Genomic DNA, 17,559 nt, shown 5'->3' with positions numbered 1-17,559 from the left:
AATACTATTTTAAAATCTATCATTTATTTGTTTTCCATATGCTTAATTTTGACCCTGAACCACAAAACCATAACTGTGCGTTCACACCGCCGGCATCTAGAGCGTCAAAAATCGCTCTTGCCGCTCTGCTCACGACGCTGCAGAAAGATTCGTGAGCGCTCAGACGCTCTGACGTAGATCGAATGCTTATTTTGAATTTAAAGCGGCCGCAAAGCAAACAGCTTGTTGATCTCGTGCAGACTAACCACAAGGAGGGTAAAGTTATAAGTTAACCTCATTAAATATTGTTGTGGACTAAATATTAAGATCCTTTACTTAAAATGAACAATCTCAGACACCTTGGTCCACGTATCACTTTTAATCTATTTTTTATGTCCCTGTACGTAAACAGGGACACATCATAGATTATTGCAAACGCGAAACAGCAATAATCAACCTGTCCTCCATTGTGATTGGGAACTAATGGTCGGAGCTGCGTTCTCTGGAATCCTCTCAAGCGGTGGACTTCTACGTTCCGATTGGTTGCTGCCCAACCGCGTCATAGATCATTACCATAAAGTTGCCCTGATTTCAACTCTCCTCGACGCTCTCAACGGCCAAGTCGCGCCGCGCCGCTCCTCGCCGCTGCTCGACGCCGGCTCACATTGAAAATGAATGACTTCCGGCCACTTTGACGCTCTCGACGCTGGCGGTGTGAACGCACAGTAAGTCATAAGTACCACGTGTGTATTTGTAGCAATAGCAATTCATTGTATGGGTCAAAATCATCGATATTATGCCAAGAATCATTATGGTATTATGTATAGATCATGTTCCATGAAGATATACATTTCCTACCACAAACCTAATTTTTGTTAGTAATATGCATGGCTAAGAACTTAATTTGGACAACTGAATGTTTATTATAATTATTACACTCACAGATTCCTAACAAACCATATATCAGTGGAAAGCTTATTTATTCAGGTGATGTATAAATCTCAATTTCAGAAAATTGACCCTTATGACTGGTTTTGTGGTCCAGGTTCACAATTAATGTAAAAAAAAAAAATACCACAACGCTTATAAAGTAATAATTATTTTATGTGAGGTAAAATATATTTTCATATTTTTTCATATAATAAGAATGTGAAATATTTCTATTCAGTTTCCTATTAATGCACTCAATTTGCATTACAAATCTGTAAAGGGTTTGTGGCTTCGTCCCATAAAATACTGTTAAACAAAGTATTAGTAATGCAAATAAAATTAATAAAAACCACATGAAAAAATCCTCAAACATTTAGCATGGCAAGTGCGCGCGCACGCGTGTTCCCCCTGCGCCCACGGGGGCGCGCATTGTGACGTCAGCGCCTTGCCGCGCAGTGATGATGGCGGTGCGTGAACGCGCAGTTAAAGTAATGGCTGCTCTGGAACGGCGGGTGCCTTGTCTCGATGATTTCGTGGGCCAAAGCTGGAGCGTCTGGACCGAAAGAACCAACCTGACAGCATCGGAGGGTGAGTGAGCACTTCGTCACCGCTATTTCTCCATCCACCACCAAAGAGTCTAACGGATGTGCTTTATTTTTCGTGGAAAAGGCACGGCATCCCGACCCATGTTACCCAAACAAAGAACCTGCGGGGTCCTAGCGCCGGCCGGGTCACGCGCTTGTTCTCTCTCTCTCTCTCTCTCTCTCTCTCTCTCTCTCTCTCTCTCTCTCTCTCTCTCTCTCTCTCTCTCTCTCTCTCTCTCTCTCTCTCTCTCTCTCTCTCTCTCTCTCTCTCTCTCTCTCTCTCTCTCTCTCTCTCTCTCTCTCTGTCGTCATAATAGAACATGTTCTGCGTTCGCTTTGGAACTTCAAATAAAACGGACGCTCTCCGTTCTAAACCACGAATCTCCTTTTGTCGGTGGCACGTTATCAAAGCAGTCAATAGTGTAGGGATCATATGCAGGTAGTTTTTATTTTGGCCCCACCCACAGAAGAGCTTGTGTTTCACAGATTGCATTCTACACTGAAAATCTTGGAAAATAAAACCTAAACTATTGACTGGATCTCATATTAAGAGTCTCATTAAACACCACATTATGCTTAATTCAACGTGGGTCCCTTTTCTCACAGTTTTGACTCAATATATTGCATATAAGAATGGAACCACATATTCTGGACCAAATCTTGTCCACCTTAGAAGAGCCCATTATAGGTCTGATTGTTGAAGAGCACACATCCTTCTCAAAGTTTATATGGTTATAAATCAGTGAATTAATGGGTTAAGAAGATTGGATTTATATAAAATGTCCATATTGAGCTGTGTTACTGAAGCAGTGATGATAATGCATGGAAGTCTGCTCTTTTATAATGGTCATGTTTAATGTACCCGTTCTAACAAACTACTCCTTCTTATTTTTCATAGTGTCCGATGGAGATGAATACAGCAAGAATGGCAAAAAATCGGTGGAAACCATGACACTGAGGAAAGAGGGTAGGGTTTCCTTTGATTTCAAGAGGACACACAATGGTATGAACACAAAGCCATTTAGTGCAGAACTGATATATAAACTTATTAATTGACTGGTGTTTGGCTGTTTTTTTTTTTACATTAAAAAACATGTTAGTTCTTGCTATTAGGTTTAACTTTTATAAACAGCCTTATCGGTGTATAATAGACATGTTAGACAATGGACAATGCAGTGTTTTTGTTCAAATCAAAGCGTAAATAAACATAAAAAGGTAACCTTGTGTCACAGCTGACACAGAAGATTTGTCTTTAGTTTGCATTCATGTGGATGTTCTCCAAAGTGGTGCTGTGTGATGTGAAGAGACTTGTTGAATAAAGTTATTTTTGTATTCTTTACGTACTAAAAAAAAAAAAAAAATGTTCTCGTCACTTCATAACGTTACGGTTGAACCACAGATGGCAGATGGACTACTCTGACAATGCTTTTCATACTTTCCTGGACCATGACGGTGTAAGTTACTTGGCAGTCTATGGGACAGTCACAAGCCTTCCGGTTTTCATCCATATCTTAAATTGTGTTCTGAAGAAGAACGAAGCTTTTATGGGTTTGGAACAACATGGGGGTAATTTTCATTTTGGGGATGAGTTACCCTTTAAGATGAACAAATATTGGAATATTACTAGTAGGCACTATAGAAACATTTTCGGTAGTTTGAGTTCTCAAACAATGCTTTAAATACACAGAATTAATCTTTCTTGTTGAGTGCATTTGGAAACATTCTTTGTGCTTTCATTTTTCAAACAAAGTAAATTTTCCCTATTGTTTGGTATGCTTCTGCAGATATGTCCATCTTCGGTCATTATCCTGGGCAGGATGACTTCTATCTGGTGGTTTGCGGTCACTGCAGTCAGGTGGTGAAGCCTCAGGCATTCGAGAAGCATTGCGAGAAGAGACACGGCCCTCTGGGTAAGCTCTATGCACACCTCCGCTCCACCCCACCTCCACCTCAGCAGCAGAGGCCCCGTCATGGACACCCCCCGCCATCCTCTTGGAGTGGCAGGAACCAGAATGTCGGGCCGCCGAGGGCATCTCCTCAATCTCCCTCAACGCCGCCTCAGTTCAGACACTCGAAACCGCCGAAAGATGGAGTTTGGTAAGATTTACTAATATGATCTTGTTTGTCAATGTTAAAACGGGGTCTGAAGTGTAGTCCTAATTTTACCTAATTTGATGATTAAAAGTTCAGTGTTTGTTTGTTTTGTTCTATCTCACAAAATTATATATATGTTTCTACTGTAAAGAAAACAGTTCACCCAAAAATGAAAATCCTGTCATTAATTACTCACCCTCATGTCGTTCCAAACCCTTAAGACCTTTGCTCATTTTCAGAACACAAATGAAGATATTCTTTGTAAAATCTGAGAGCTCTCTGAACCTGCATAGACAGTAACACAACTGACACTTTCAAGGCTTAAAAAGGTAGTAAGCACATACCGTAGTTTCCGGACTATAAATCACCCTTTTTTTTTTTTCATAGTTTGGCTGGTCCTGTGACTTATAGTCAGGTGCGACTTATTTATCAAAATTAACATGAACCAAGAGAAATTAACTAAGAGACAGAGGGCGCTCTATGTTGCTCAGTGCTTTTGTCAGTCCCTCCAGAAAAATGTGGATTTTTTTTTGTGATTTTGCGGCACGTTTTCTTAAAAAATGCGATGGAATATGCGGGATATTTTTGCAATTTTATGCGATGAAATTGTGTGAACTTGCAAAAACTGCGGTTTGATGAAAAAGAGAAAAAAAGGTGATTTCCCCCAACAATATAATACAATTTGGAAAATACTTGCAATATAATTTGACTCCACTGTCATGTAACAAATCGGGAAACTGCTTCGCGCCTTCTTTTGCGCTTATTTTTGTTGGCAAATTAGAATGATTTGCGCGCTTCAAGTTTCACCGCGAGTTTGCAGATGATGTTCACGTCACGTAATTACGTCACTTCATAAGGTTCCCATGGCGAAAGGGGGAAAATGGCGCTTTTGAAGTAAACGCAACATTTTTCTACTTTCTGCTAATATATATGTGAGTTTTTTGCAGCGAAAATACAGGGATTATGAAATCATGCTAGCCCCGCATATTTTGCTTTCTGAAATCGGCAATTTATGCGGCAAAAGAGCGACGTATTTGAAAAAATGCAACCCCTCATAAATATGCAGCCTTTGGCTGATTATGCATTAAATCAGGCGATCGCATAATCGCGTTTTTCTGGAGGGACTGTCCTTAAGCCTAATACTTGAAAACAGAGCGCCCTCTCGAGGCTGTAGACCGTAATATTTTCTCTTGGTTCTAAATAAATGCGATTTATAGTCCAGTGTGACTTATAGTCCGAAAAATACGGTAGTTAAAATAGTCCATGTGACATCAGTGGTTAAACAATTATTTTATTAAGCTACGAGAATATATTTTGTGCATAAAGAAAATAAAAATAACTCAAAATATCTTTGTGTTCTGAAGATGAACAAATGTCTTGCGGGTTTAAAACGACATGAGGGTGAGTAATTAATGACAGAATTGTCTTTTTTTGGGAGAACTATCTCTTTAAAACGCTTTTTCAAAAATGTATACTTTGTACTTACTGTCTGAAAAAGTGTAAAAAGTGGAGATCAGGATTAGGCATAAAATGTCTTTGAAATCATACGTACATATGAAAATCAGATGAGAATTGATTTGTTCGATTCTTTGAAGATTTTCAAATGCATGAATGATTCTGAAACAATTTTCTACACATTATTGTTTCAGTTGTGACCTGGCTCAGATGAAGACAGGAATCATGTTTTTGTGGCAGTTTTTCTGGTGGCTAAGTGACAATACAAGACTTTACTTTACAAATGGTTGTTGAAAGCAAAAAAAAAAAAAGCTACAAAATGATGTGCTACAGCAAAACAAGGACTATTTTTGGAATCAGCGTCTCAAAATTAGTAAGAAACAAGTATTCATTCAGCAAATATGATGTAGGTCAGTGTAATCTGTGGTTATTAGCATCATATACAATCTGTATAATTTACATAAATATGACAATCTTTCCTCCAGGCACTCACCTTCAAACTCGGGTCATTCAGAATCAGCTGTTTTTAAGCAGCCGCCTCCCATCGAACCCACGCGGAGCTCCCCTCCCCCTACTCACAGAGACCCCCCATGGCCACATGGAGGCCCGTCGCCCAATCGGCCTTCCTCAACTGAGAGGCCTCAATCCCAGAGAGGCGAGGCTGCCTCGGCCCCTGTCACCTCCGGACATCTCCGTGGGCCGAAAACATACAAAATGGTCCCCAGTAAGTTCTTACTGTGGCCCTTTGTTTGAAAAATCAACATTAGGCTACATTTGCATTTACAGAGTATATATATGTGAAAAAATGCTTTTTCTTGCAGAAAAAGAATGTGACCTTGACAAACACTGTGGTGTGTTGGACCCTGAAAGAAAGAAAGTTTGTACTCGTCTTTTGACCTGCAATGTGAGTTGGCCCTCACTTCCACGTCACAGTGAACACATCTTAAATACTGCTCTTCATTCGTTCCCAGAATATCATGGAAAGCTGAATTGTTGCTCCTTTTTTTGCTGTCTTGTGGTAGTAGTGAAAATCTATCTCGCCTTCAGAGCATTGAAGCCATTCAGTGGAAGCTGGTTTCAGTGTGTAGACAGACAGGAAGTTCAGCGGACATGACTGACAGGAAATGGGGAAGGGATTACAGGAAAAGCCTCACTTCATTTGAAAAGCATGACTTCAGGTTTTTGTTAAATCAGTAGATGTTGGCTGTCTATAGTCCTGGTAGCTAAAATACAAATATAACAATATATAAACAGCAATAGTTATTGTTTTTTATTTACTAAAACATTGTAATAGATAAATTCTGTACATGAACTTGCATGAGAAAGTTTAAGTAAAAATCTGTAATAAGAAAACTAAATATTTAATTGATAAAAGAATATTATGACCTCTCTTACTGCTCTCATATTCATGTGTTATAATATATGGACTGATTATGAAGCTGTTTTAGGGTTACTAAAGTGTATTAAAATCATGCAATATTTACAGTTTTCAACCTCAAAGTTAATAATTGATATGCATTTTTTTAAAAAGAAGTAAGGGAAAAATAAATGTCTTGCTCTACAGCTAGATGTTCAAAATCTAGGACAGACAAGTGTTATATAAAATGATTTTTGGGGCATAGCGTGAGAATATCACTTTTTTTTTTTTTTTTTTTTTCTGCAGTCATAGGGTTGAGCACTTCCTCTAAATTATTTATTAAAACTACAGTCTCTTAATATTTGCCTAATCTACAAAATCCAAAACCACAATTCATGATGAAAGCACTTGCCCTCGCCAGTTAACGTACGTTTTATGAATGATGTGATTCCCTGAAAATGTGCTGCTACAAAAAAATAAAACAAAACGTCATCTGTCCTCCAGATTCATTCCATTCATCAGCGCAGGAAGGTGCAAGGCAGGAGTAAAAACTTCGACCAGCTGGTGGCAGAGCTGAAGATGAGTTCGAAGGCTCGCGATCGGGTATCTCAGGCCCTCGAGAGTTCAGCTGCTCCGACTGTAAGCCCAGAACCTCCCAGAGACCCACCTGTACCCCCTCTCTGCCGGAGACCTCTGATGAACAGCCCTGCATTTAGGTTAGAAACATCAATACGGGAAAAAAAGCAACAATTAAAAATATGAATATTTTAATCATAATATTTTTGTGTCATTTGTATAAATTATATATTTATCCTTTATCATATCAAGCCAAATATTCAATATTTAAAAATCTATACACACACACATACATTTTGTGTGACTGCCTGTTTGTTTCTGTTCATCTGTTTGTGTTGCAGAACACACACATCGTCTGAGAGTGTGGAGGAGGATAAACCTCATCTGGAGGATGCCAGCACACGACAACACTCACCTCTCACCCAGACCCACGTCTCAGGAGATGAGAGCGAAGCAGAGGGGACTGATGACCTCGCAGACTGGCACTCAACTCCATGGCATCCCAAACCAGCCGCGGTACAGCTATACACTTTCACAGTGTCATCGAATTATTATTTAAAGACCATGCAAAAAGAGTTATAAAAGTGTGCTCTAGTATAAAGCAAGCATCTCTATAACAGAGATATGAATGAACTCCTAGTAACTGCTTAGCAAAGTTGCATAGTTGTGAACTGGGCTTCAGACGTTACACGACATCGTCTGTGGTCTTTACATGACTGTGACTTCTCAAACAGATTTAACCGAATGAGTGAAAGAACGAGTAATAGTGTAAATCTCTGGCCTTTCTGCTACAGCTTTGTTCATTTGGGAGTCATTCTCTGGGTCATGGTGTCTTCACTTTCGATCGACGGTTGCACCATCTGCGGTCTGCCATGAGTGCCATGGTGGAGAATCACCTCAGCGCCCATCTGTGGAAGTAAGAGCCGCTTTACATATGTCCTGTCATAGATACAAACAGTGGGGTGATGATGGCAACAAAATGCTTGAAAGCAAGCATTGCATTTGTGAAAATCTTACAAAACATGTCATATGATTTTCATTGTTGCATAGTTTATAAGTATCATCTTCGGAACACAAATGAAGATATTTTTGATGAAATCTGAGCGTTTTCTGACCCTTCATAGACAGCAATGCAACTGACACGTTCAAGACCCAGAAAGGTAGTAAGGTAGTGACTTTTGAGCCCGAAGATGTCACATTGAATATTTTAATGATGTCCCTTAACTTTCTGGGCCTTAAATGTGTCAGTTCCGAAGATTAATGAACGTCTTACGTATATTAAAAATATACACTACCAGTCAGAAGTTTGGGATCAGTAAGTCTTGTTACTCTAAAGAAGTCTCTTCTGCTCATCTAGACTACATCCATTTGATCAAAAATACAGAAAAAAATATATTAATCTTGCAAAATGTCATTACAATATAAAATAATGGTTTCTATATTAATATACTTTTAAATATAATTTATTTCTGTATATACAAAGCTACATTTCCATCAGACATTACTCCAGTATAAAGTGGCTCACGATTCTACATAAATAATTCTAATATGATGATTCATTATTAGAATTATCAGTGTTGGCAACAATTGTGCTGCCAAATATTTTTTGGGAAACGGCAATTATTTTTTCAGGATTCGTTTGATGAATCAAACTTAAAAAGAACAACATTTATTCAAAATATCAATCTTTTCTAACAATATAAATCTTTGCTATCACTTAACAATTTAACACATCCTTGCTGAATAAAAGTTTAAATTTTTCACAAAAATAAAAATTTATTGACCCCAAACTTTTGAACTGTAGTGTATATTTTTAGAAAAGATTTCTATTTTAAATAAATGCTCTTCTTTTTAACTTTTTATTCATTAAAGAATCCTGAAAAAAAAGTATCACCGGTTCCAAAACAAATATTAAGCGGTTTCCAGCACTGATAATAAATCAGCATATTAGAATGATTTCTGAAGGATCATGTGAAACTGAATACTAAAATTCAGCTTTACATCACAGAAATAAATAAGATTTTATATATATTAAAATAGAAAAACATTGTTTTATGTCATCATCATATTTCATTTCTGGTATTTTTGATCAAATAAATGCAGCCTTGATGTGTATTATTATTATGTCCAAGTAATATTTCTCCCTGGTTTTGCATTAAGTCATCAAAGAGTGTTTTTATTTATTGTTGCAGAATTTTCATGTAAATTTAAGGACCTTTCTGAAATAGTAAAAATTTCAAAATGTTTAAATATATACTTTACATTTTTATTTAAAAGTTTTTAAGAGCTAATCAAGGTACGATGCGTTTGTGCTGCATTTATTTGTGCTCATTTGAACAAATCTGTATTACAGCAACTTCAAGTAAAACGATAGATGCATTGCAATAATATAAATTTGGAATCAAATTGCCATTTGATTTTGGGGTGGAATGTAAGCGGGACATATTCTCGACAGGTTTAGTAAGATTCACTCACACATCACTTGCTCAGAGCCTGATCCAGTAGCTTTATTGTGTTTCTTTCATCAGAGTAGCTCTAAGTTTAATCTCCATTAGCACTTCAGTCCCTAACAAAACCTGTTTCTGTTTGACAAAGCTGTGTTTTTACTCCCTGCACTGCATGCGGAAGGAAATGTTTCATCTCACGTCCCCTGATTCCTCTCCTACTCACAGAAAAATACCTCAAGCACCAGCTCCTCACTCCCAGAGTCCCCCAGCTAAGCCTGCAGCCGTTCCTGCCTCTCCTTCCTCCATTTCCCAGCATTCCAAACAGAAAGCAGGAAGTCACAATTCGACTTCTCTCAAGACTTCCTTCTACTCTTCCCACGGACCAGGCAAGGAGACAAACCCGCAGAGTTCCTCCACCAGCAAAGCTTACGGTCAGTCCGAGAACTCTGGGGGCGGCCAGTCAACGGCCCCACCTTCTAAACTCGGTCGAGCCCCTGCTCAGTCGGGCCCCGGCCGGCCCAAGAGCTCATCCAGCCGTCCCAACAAACAGCAGCTGCGTCTCAGGGAAGCAGAGCGGGCGACCACACCGGACGCCGCCTCTCTGCGCAAACGGAAAGCCTCTTTTGAGGAGTCGGACGCTGTCAGCCCAGATAAGAACTGTGTGTCTCACAACAAGGGGCGGCCCCTCATCAGCAAAACGCCACCGTCAGCCTCTCACGGACAAACCAACGGCTCGCTTTCACCGGGAAGCAAGCCTCGTCCCCAACTCACACCATCCTCATGGGCCTTTAAGAGGACTCACCCCCCGAGCCGCCACTCGCCCCCAGACACTGCCCCACACAGCCGAGGAGTGGACTCAGGCCTGCATGGCAGGGTGGCCAGCTTTGATCACAAGGCTTTGGGGAAGAAACGGAAGGGCAGTGGCTCCTCTCCACCCTCCAAACCCCACCGGCTGCCCACTTCCCCTCATTCTGGCTTCTATCCCTGGAAAGAAAGCAAAGGGTCAGGGCTCTCCATAGGAGGGGAAAAGAAACTCAGCACACAAAAGGTGAGCGAACATTTAGATTTGTAAATGCGTACTTAATATCTTTCAACTGTTACCCTCAAACTCATCTGCTAAGATGAAAACAAGCAGTTTCACCAATAAAGTGAAAAATACACCAGAATAATTTAAATTCTCTCCATTGTTTGGTTTACATTTAAATCCAAATACAGTAGTCGATCAAAACCTTTCATCAAAGTTGTCCTAAAACTTAAAACCAAAATGTGTGCTTGTCTGAGGAACTCTTTTTGATCTACTTCAAATGTTGAATAATGTAGATGTAAAATATATATGGATTTAAATATGGTCAAATTAGTCTTATACTCCAGCGTTTATCTGTTGTTGTCAAACTAGAAATTCCTAGAAAGGTCAGTTTCTATGAATTGTACTTAAGTTAATTGCTCTTCCTGTTATTCTGTTTCAACAACTTGAGGTTGAAAACTGTTGACTAATGAATACAAAGTTCAACTCATAAAAAAAGAAAAAAGATACAATTCTTAAAATCTGGGGGGCGGGGGTTTAGTTATGGAAGCATAACCAGATTAGACAATTCTACACAAATATGAGGGTTCGTTTGAATAAGTGTTTTACAAGGATCTGCAGTGTGAAAAGGTGATGAGGAACACTACTGTTCAAAAGTTTGGCACATAAGAAAGGAGCAAATCCGCATATTAGAATAATTTCTGAAAGATCATGTGATGCTGAGGAGGAATGGGTATAATATTGTTAAATTTTAAGGTGTCCTTGTTACATTTAATTACTATTATAGTTACAATTAATTATGCATAAAAACATGCAAATAACCTTAAGCCAAACCCTAATCCTATCTTTATAGTAAGCAAGGGCGTAACTTTGGGTCTACCATTGGGGGGGTTAAACTCGCGGCATATGAATATTTTTTCTTGTGTAAAAGGTAACATGCTAATTTGCATAATTTAGTTATGCAACCCCCCCCCCCCCCACCCATCGGATGACTGTATTGGAGCAAACAGCAATTTAAGTTACAATTCAGTGACATTGGTTAACACAGTCCCTGGCACCCTCTGGCTTCACCGCAGGACACTGGCAAATGAACATCGAGCCAGCCAACTCCAGTAAACAAAACAAATCCTGCCATTCCCCACTTGGGAGGTAGGAAAGGGTTCCGAGCCCCACCTGTCCCCAATCACCCAAACAAAATATAGATAGAAAAGATAGATACCTAAAATACGTTGCGAATGCAGCTCAACTGAAGGTGTTTGAACAACAAAAAACATCCACTTGCACGTATTTGACAATCGGAATATCAAATATATCCTGCTATAGATAACAAATTTGTGAAATTTGAATAAAAAGGGAAATAAAAGCAGATCATCAGTAATTCAGCGCTGACAAGCAATGATTGACGCGTCTCCATGGGAACCATAAAGCGATACTACGATCAATAACGTTCGCCTTGAAAAACTTTTAAACGTACGTGTGAAAAGGTTAAGTAAGGCTTACATTTAAATGTGTCTTTGTTTTGTTTTGAGTGTATGGTCAATAAATAAATGAATTAAAAAGATGGGCACAAAACCTGTTTGTCATGTCTCTACTCCCCACACTTTGAGAAACGCTGCGCTAACTTAACAGCTACATACATTACAGGGGGGTACATTACAGATTATTTAAAATATGATGCTATCTTTCTTGCTGGCAAATGAGAAAACGAACAAAAGTATTCATTCTGAATATTTCATATTATTTTAATCTGAATGATGTTATGATATTGAGGGGGTTATATTAGTTGGATCTGATTTTTGGGGGGGTCATGACTCGATACTTAAATGTATAATTACAATGTAACCAAGACACCTTAAAATAAATTGTAACCTTATATTCTAACACTGATGTTAATATTGGTTCTTTTCATATTAATTGTTCTCCATTGCCTTTTTCTACAGCCAAAATTGCACCACTGAGAGTGCCAGCCTTACAAGCCACTAAGAGCGAGCCCTACGAACTCTACCATACACAACTATGGACACAGGACTCCGGATGTTTGACTGTTTGAATTGTGTGTGTGTGTGTGTGTGTGTGTGTGTGTGTGTGTGTGCGCGCATGTTTAGTTACTATGAATGTCTGTCTGTCAGTGTGTGTGTTTGTGTGGGGAGGTGTATGAAACAAGATGGAGGAGTGAATTTCTCTGTGAATTCAGAAAATACCTCAGAATCTACTGAATAATGCTGCTACGTAAATGTTGTTTATAAAATGGATTAAAATATTCTTTATACTCAGCACTATGTCTTTATTCATTCTTTTAAAAACTTGGTAAATGGTGAATTTGATGAAACCGTTCATTGCAGCATTTCCATTATGAGTCTTATTACCGTGATTACAAAAATTACATCTTAGAAAGAAAATACTATTTTTTTCACTCGTCTTAAATTTATATTCATCTAATCTTTTTTTCTTTATATATTGTACTAGTTCTTGTAGTGATGTTTGAGGACTTTTTGACTGCAATCAAAAAAAAAAAAAATAAATAAGAGCACACTTCGCCAAATCTAAAATTAGTTTTTTTGTGTATAAACGGGTCACTACACCGGCAGAAGCTTAGCTCATGAATAATTAAATATCTTACAGTTACGTATCATTGCAATTTAAATATTAAAAAGGATATGCTGACGTACCTCGGCTCCGCGCCAATGCGAACGCTTGGCTGTTGAATATTAATGTGGTCTCATTCGAGTTGCTTGGTCACCTTCCAATCGGAACTGCATGGCTCCTGAATATTAAGAGACAATCCTTTACTGTAGGACTCCAATCCAGGAAATACATTGCATCTCTAAAGTCTCGTCGTTCTCACATCCATACTGTCCAGAACAGGAACAAGTGAGTCACAGCGTGAGACATCAGCTCTTTCAGTTACAGCTGTGGCAGTACCATGGTAAAGTGATGTATCAGATGGTAATCTCATAGAAATTCGGGGTAACATTACTTAAAAATACAATAGTACACGCCTAAAAAAATGATAGTACTATGAAAAAGAAAAGTATTGGTAATACTCTTACTATTAATAACATGAAACACATACAATAACTGACAGATAAATATTAAATATGAGCCTAAATTGATTTATGAATATGTATATAGAGTAAATAGAAGTGAAAGGATCTTGTCTTGTCTACTCCAAATGTATCCATTTCTACAATACGACAATAAATGCATTAGGTTTTAGATGTTACCATGGTAGTACCATGTTTCGGAAGTGTATTATTCAAATTTTATGATATTTTATGAAGTACATTGGAGTACCATGGGTTATAAATACAATAATCAGTCACTTCCATGGTATATATCAAAGTAGTGTGATATTACAATGATTTTGAATATTTGTATATGTTTTTGACGAGATGTACCATGGTGATGTAATAGTATTTTCATTTTTCAATTTGAAAGTACAATAAAGAACCATGGCATTACTATGATTTTTGGACGTGTACCATGGTTATTCTGTAATATGACCATAAACTAATGACAGTAAGCATATATTTTTTGGTCATAAAATGAAAATTAATATGAAGTATTTCTAAATATTAAAAATCTCCCGTGTTTATTAGTTCCAGGTCTCTTCTCATGGCAACTTGTCTGCATGTCGCTTGGGGTAAATTTTTATACATTCAAATACACAAAATATTATACAATTCATCATGTTTTCAGGCATAGATTGATAAAATGATAATATTATATATATATATATATATATATATATATATATATATATATATATATATATATATATATATATATATATATATATATAATCACTCCTGGAGTTTTTAATAATGCATTGTGTTTCAGTGAAGTTCAGCCTCTCAGGGAATGAAAAAAATATGTCTTTTGTAAATAATGAATTGAGTGTGGTGAAACACAAAGCCAATGGATTCAGCTGCTTTCACGTAGGAATCTGATTACATTCACCTTGATGACAAAGATAACACATTCTGTACTAATAATGTGACATGACCTGACAGAGGTTAGTCTCATCATTTTAACCCATGTACAGTATAGCAAATAGTCCTTTATTTTTATTTATTTTTTGCAAAACATTCAGTTCTAAATAAACTGTTTTTTGTGCTTTCTATTTATAAAAGAATCCTAAAAAATTGCATCAGTTTCAACAAAAATATTTAGCAGCCCAAACTGTTTTTAACATTGATAAAAATAAGAAATATTTCTTGAGCAACAAATCATCTTCAGAATGATTTCTTAAAGACTAGAGGAAAGGGCTGTTCCCACAGAAGGCATTTTTCCATTTCAATGCACTAATTTCCCATTGATTTCCATGTAATTATGCTCTAGACAGACTTGAATGACCGGTGTGCCTGCATCTTTTGCAGTGTCTTATACACAAGTGCTGCATTTTAAAGAATTTCAACTTTTACACACTCATCATGCTTATTACTTTGAACTCCAAAACAATGGACCAATCAGAGGACCCTGGAGGTGGGAAAAGCATTTGTTTTTGTTTTTTAAAGTAGCAATTTGGCTTGGCAAGTGTTTTGTCATGGCAGAAGAGGTATTCTGAATTGCACTTTAACAAAAAGCTTTTCTGAACCTCGCATCTCACGTTTTTATAAACAAAGATAATGCATAGACATTTTCAAAAACTGCTGTTTTATGTACTTTTAAGGGTCTTCATGAAAGCATTAAAATTTCTGTCTTCTGTTTTAGTTTTGCCTGTGCATGACTGAAAGGTTCCTGCTTTTATCTACCGAGGGCAGGCCGTTCTGCTTCAAATCACATAAGTGGAAGGTCCGTCTGCACTGGTTCTTCCAGCCTCTGCTACTGGTGTGTGGAGCTACAGGATTCGGCTTCATGGTGACCAGCAAGAACATAAAGGAGCATCCTCACTTCACTTCCTGGCACAGCCTGCTGGGAGTCGCTACTATGGCTGCTACCATCCTGCGGGCGATCTGTGGCGTCTTTCTCCTTTTCCCCAAACTCATCATGCCACCTGTGGTCTGCTGGCCTACCTGCTGGCCACCATCGCTGTCATGTAAGCCATGTTTACAGACTGGTTTCAAGCATTGGTGACAGGCACAGTCTGGTATATATTCCTACTCATTCCACTTTTTCCTGCCTTAGTGGTGATGAACCAAATCGCTAGTGCTTTCCTGCCCAAAAAGAAGATTACTAACTGAAAACTAAAGCCTCAAATTAGAGCCTATTTATCTGGACTATAGTAGGCTTTGGAAGCAGCACTTTAGACAAAAAAAAAACAACAACACACTTATATTTTATATGATGTGCACTCACATAACATTTTGGCTTTGCCCCAAATGGCACACTTTATGTGTACTTGCAGTCTTGTAAAGGTAGAGATAGAAATACTAATTTCTACATAAAAGGGTAAACACTAAACATTCATCCAGGCCAGTAGGTGTCAGTATAAAGTCCAAGAGCACTGTTGTATTTTAAGAGAACAAATTAGAGCCAACAAAAAGTCTGTTAAACTTAAGCAACTTAAATGAAGCGTTCACCCTAAAATTTAAATTCTGTCATTTGTTACTCACCCTCATTTTTTCCAAACTTGTAAGACCTTTGTTTATCTTGAGAACATAAACCATAATTTTACGAAGCTGCAAGAATACTTTTTGTGCGCAAAGAAAACAAAAATAACAACTATATTCAATGGGCAACTTTCTGAGCCTGGTAACATTTCAGTTGCCTTGCTGTCTATGGAGGATCGGAAAGCTCTTGGATTTCATCAAAAATATCTTAATTTGTGTTCCAAAGATGAACGAAGGTCTTACAGGTTTGGAACGACATGTAATTAATGACAGAATTTTCATTTTTGGGTGAACTATCCCTTTAAGGCCGTTAGTGAAGTGTATGTACTTTAAGAAAGTGAACATGCTGTTAATGATTACATGATCCAGTGAGTCCTTGTGATTTATTGTGAAACCTTAGGTAAATTATTTCAGAATCTACCTGGCATTTTATTTTTCAGTTGCTCTTGTTCCCAAAGACTGTGCACTGAAAATATAGTTGCATTTTGCATATTTTCAGTATTTACATAATTTTTTGTTAAAAACACAAAGAATGTTTGACGTTCATAGTGAGTTTGTTGAACTCATTCTCACAACTGAATGTATTCACCCTAAATGCACATTTAAGTAAGCTGACTACTGATATTCTGTTTTAGAGGATATGCTTGAACATATCTATATTCTTATTTTTTTAAGCTTACAAACAACTGGCTGTGCTTTGCACAGGACACATTTTAGGTGATGAATTGGGAGCTGTTTTTTGGTGTTATGTTACTATGCACTGCTGAATAGGGAGCCTTGCGGCACTCTAGGAAAATAAACATTTGCATTGCAAGAATATGCTTATTTTTTATAGCAAGCTTGAAAATGTTATATGCATTGTCACATTCCTCTCTTCATTCAACACTGTCTGTGTAAGTTTAGCATTATTTTAGAGTGCTGTAGTTCTGTTTGTTCATGTTGCAGTATTTGATTGTGCACCTTCATCCATATACTGTCTGTATGATACTGACATGATATAAAAATTAGTTATTAGGTTTTTTCTTTGTCTGGACTGGGAATGCGAGAAGAAATTTGCCATACCCCACATTTATTTTCATTATGGCTGAAGACCAGCTGTGTGTTTGTGTCTATATTTCCAGTAGTAGTTCATCCGAAAATGAAAATTTGCTAGTAGTTTACTCACTGTCAGGCCGTAAGAGATTCTTCACAGGAACAGATTTGAATAAATATAGTATTGAATCACTTTCACACCAGTGAATGGGTGCCGTCAGAATGCAATTCCTAACAGCTGATAAAAACATCATAGTAATCCACAAGAAACAACCTAATCTACATCTTGGATCGCCTGAGGAGGAGTACATTTTTAAGTAAACTTTGAAGAATTGCAGTTTAATCCAGAATATTTTCTGTATTGATTCAACATCAAAAGTTTCTATTGAGTGTACAGATATTTTTTGTGTAACTGCACAGTGCGGTCGGAGTTTCAGATTTAAAAGCTACAGCTTAATGAATGTAAAAAAACAATGACTCAGGGTTGTCTGTGAATTACTGGCATATTAACAAAGAACTATATATATTT

At 37.7% G+C, this 17,559-nt stretch overlaps 1 protein-coding gene and 1 pseudogene across 2 annotated transcripts; both read left to right on the top strand.

Annotated features, from left to right (window-relative positions):
* The first annotated feature begins 1,333 nt into the window (after positions 1–1,333).
* atxn7l2a (ataxin 7-like 2a) lies at positions 1,334–12,719 on the top strand. 2 transcript variants are annotated; one of them, XM_052568779.1, is made up of 10 exons: positions 1,334–1,497; positions 2,392–2,460; positions 3,278–3,590; positions 5,528–5,766; positions 5,864–5,946; positions 6,904–7,115; positions 7,317–7,491; positions 7,770–7,891; positions 9,648–10,470; positions 12,387–12,719. In XM_052568779.1, exons 1-10 carry the CDS (start codon positions 1,368–1,370, stop codon positions 12,402–12,404), a joined length of 2,184 nt encoding a protein of 727 aa, XP_052424739.1. In that variant the 5' UTR covers positions 1,334–1,367; the 3' UTR covers positions 12,405–12,719. The 2 variants fall into 2 exon arrangements, with proteins under 2 accessions (XP_052424739.1, XP_052424738.1); XM_052568778.1 differs by lacking the exon at positions 12,387–12,719 and having other exon boundaries at positions 9,571–10,470.
* Positions 12,720–14,992: 2,273 nt separating this feature from the next.
* On the top strand, positions 14,993–15,629 carry LOC127967942 (probable transmembrane reductase CYB561D1; annotated as a pseudogene).
* Positions 15,630–17,559: the final 1,930 nt, after the last annotated feature.

Source organism: Carassius gibelio, chromosome B11 (assembly GCF_023724105.1).
Source record: "Carassius gibelio isolate Cgi1373 ecotype wild population from Czech Republic chromosome B11, carGib1.2-hapl.c, whole genome shotgun sequence".
NCBI classification, from domain to species: domain Eukaryota; kingdom Metazoa; phylum Chordata; class Actinopteri; order Cypriniformes; family Cyprinidae; genus Carassius; species Carassius gibelio.
Note: the sequence above shows the minus strand (reverse complement) of the source record. Positions and strands in the feature narration are given on the sequence as shown.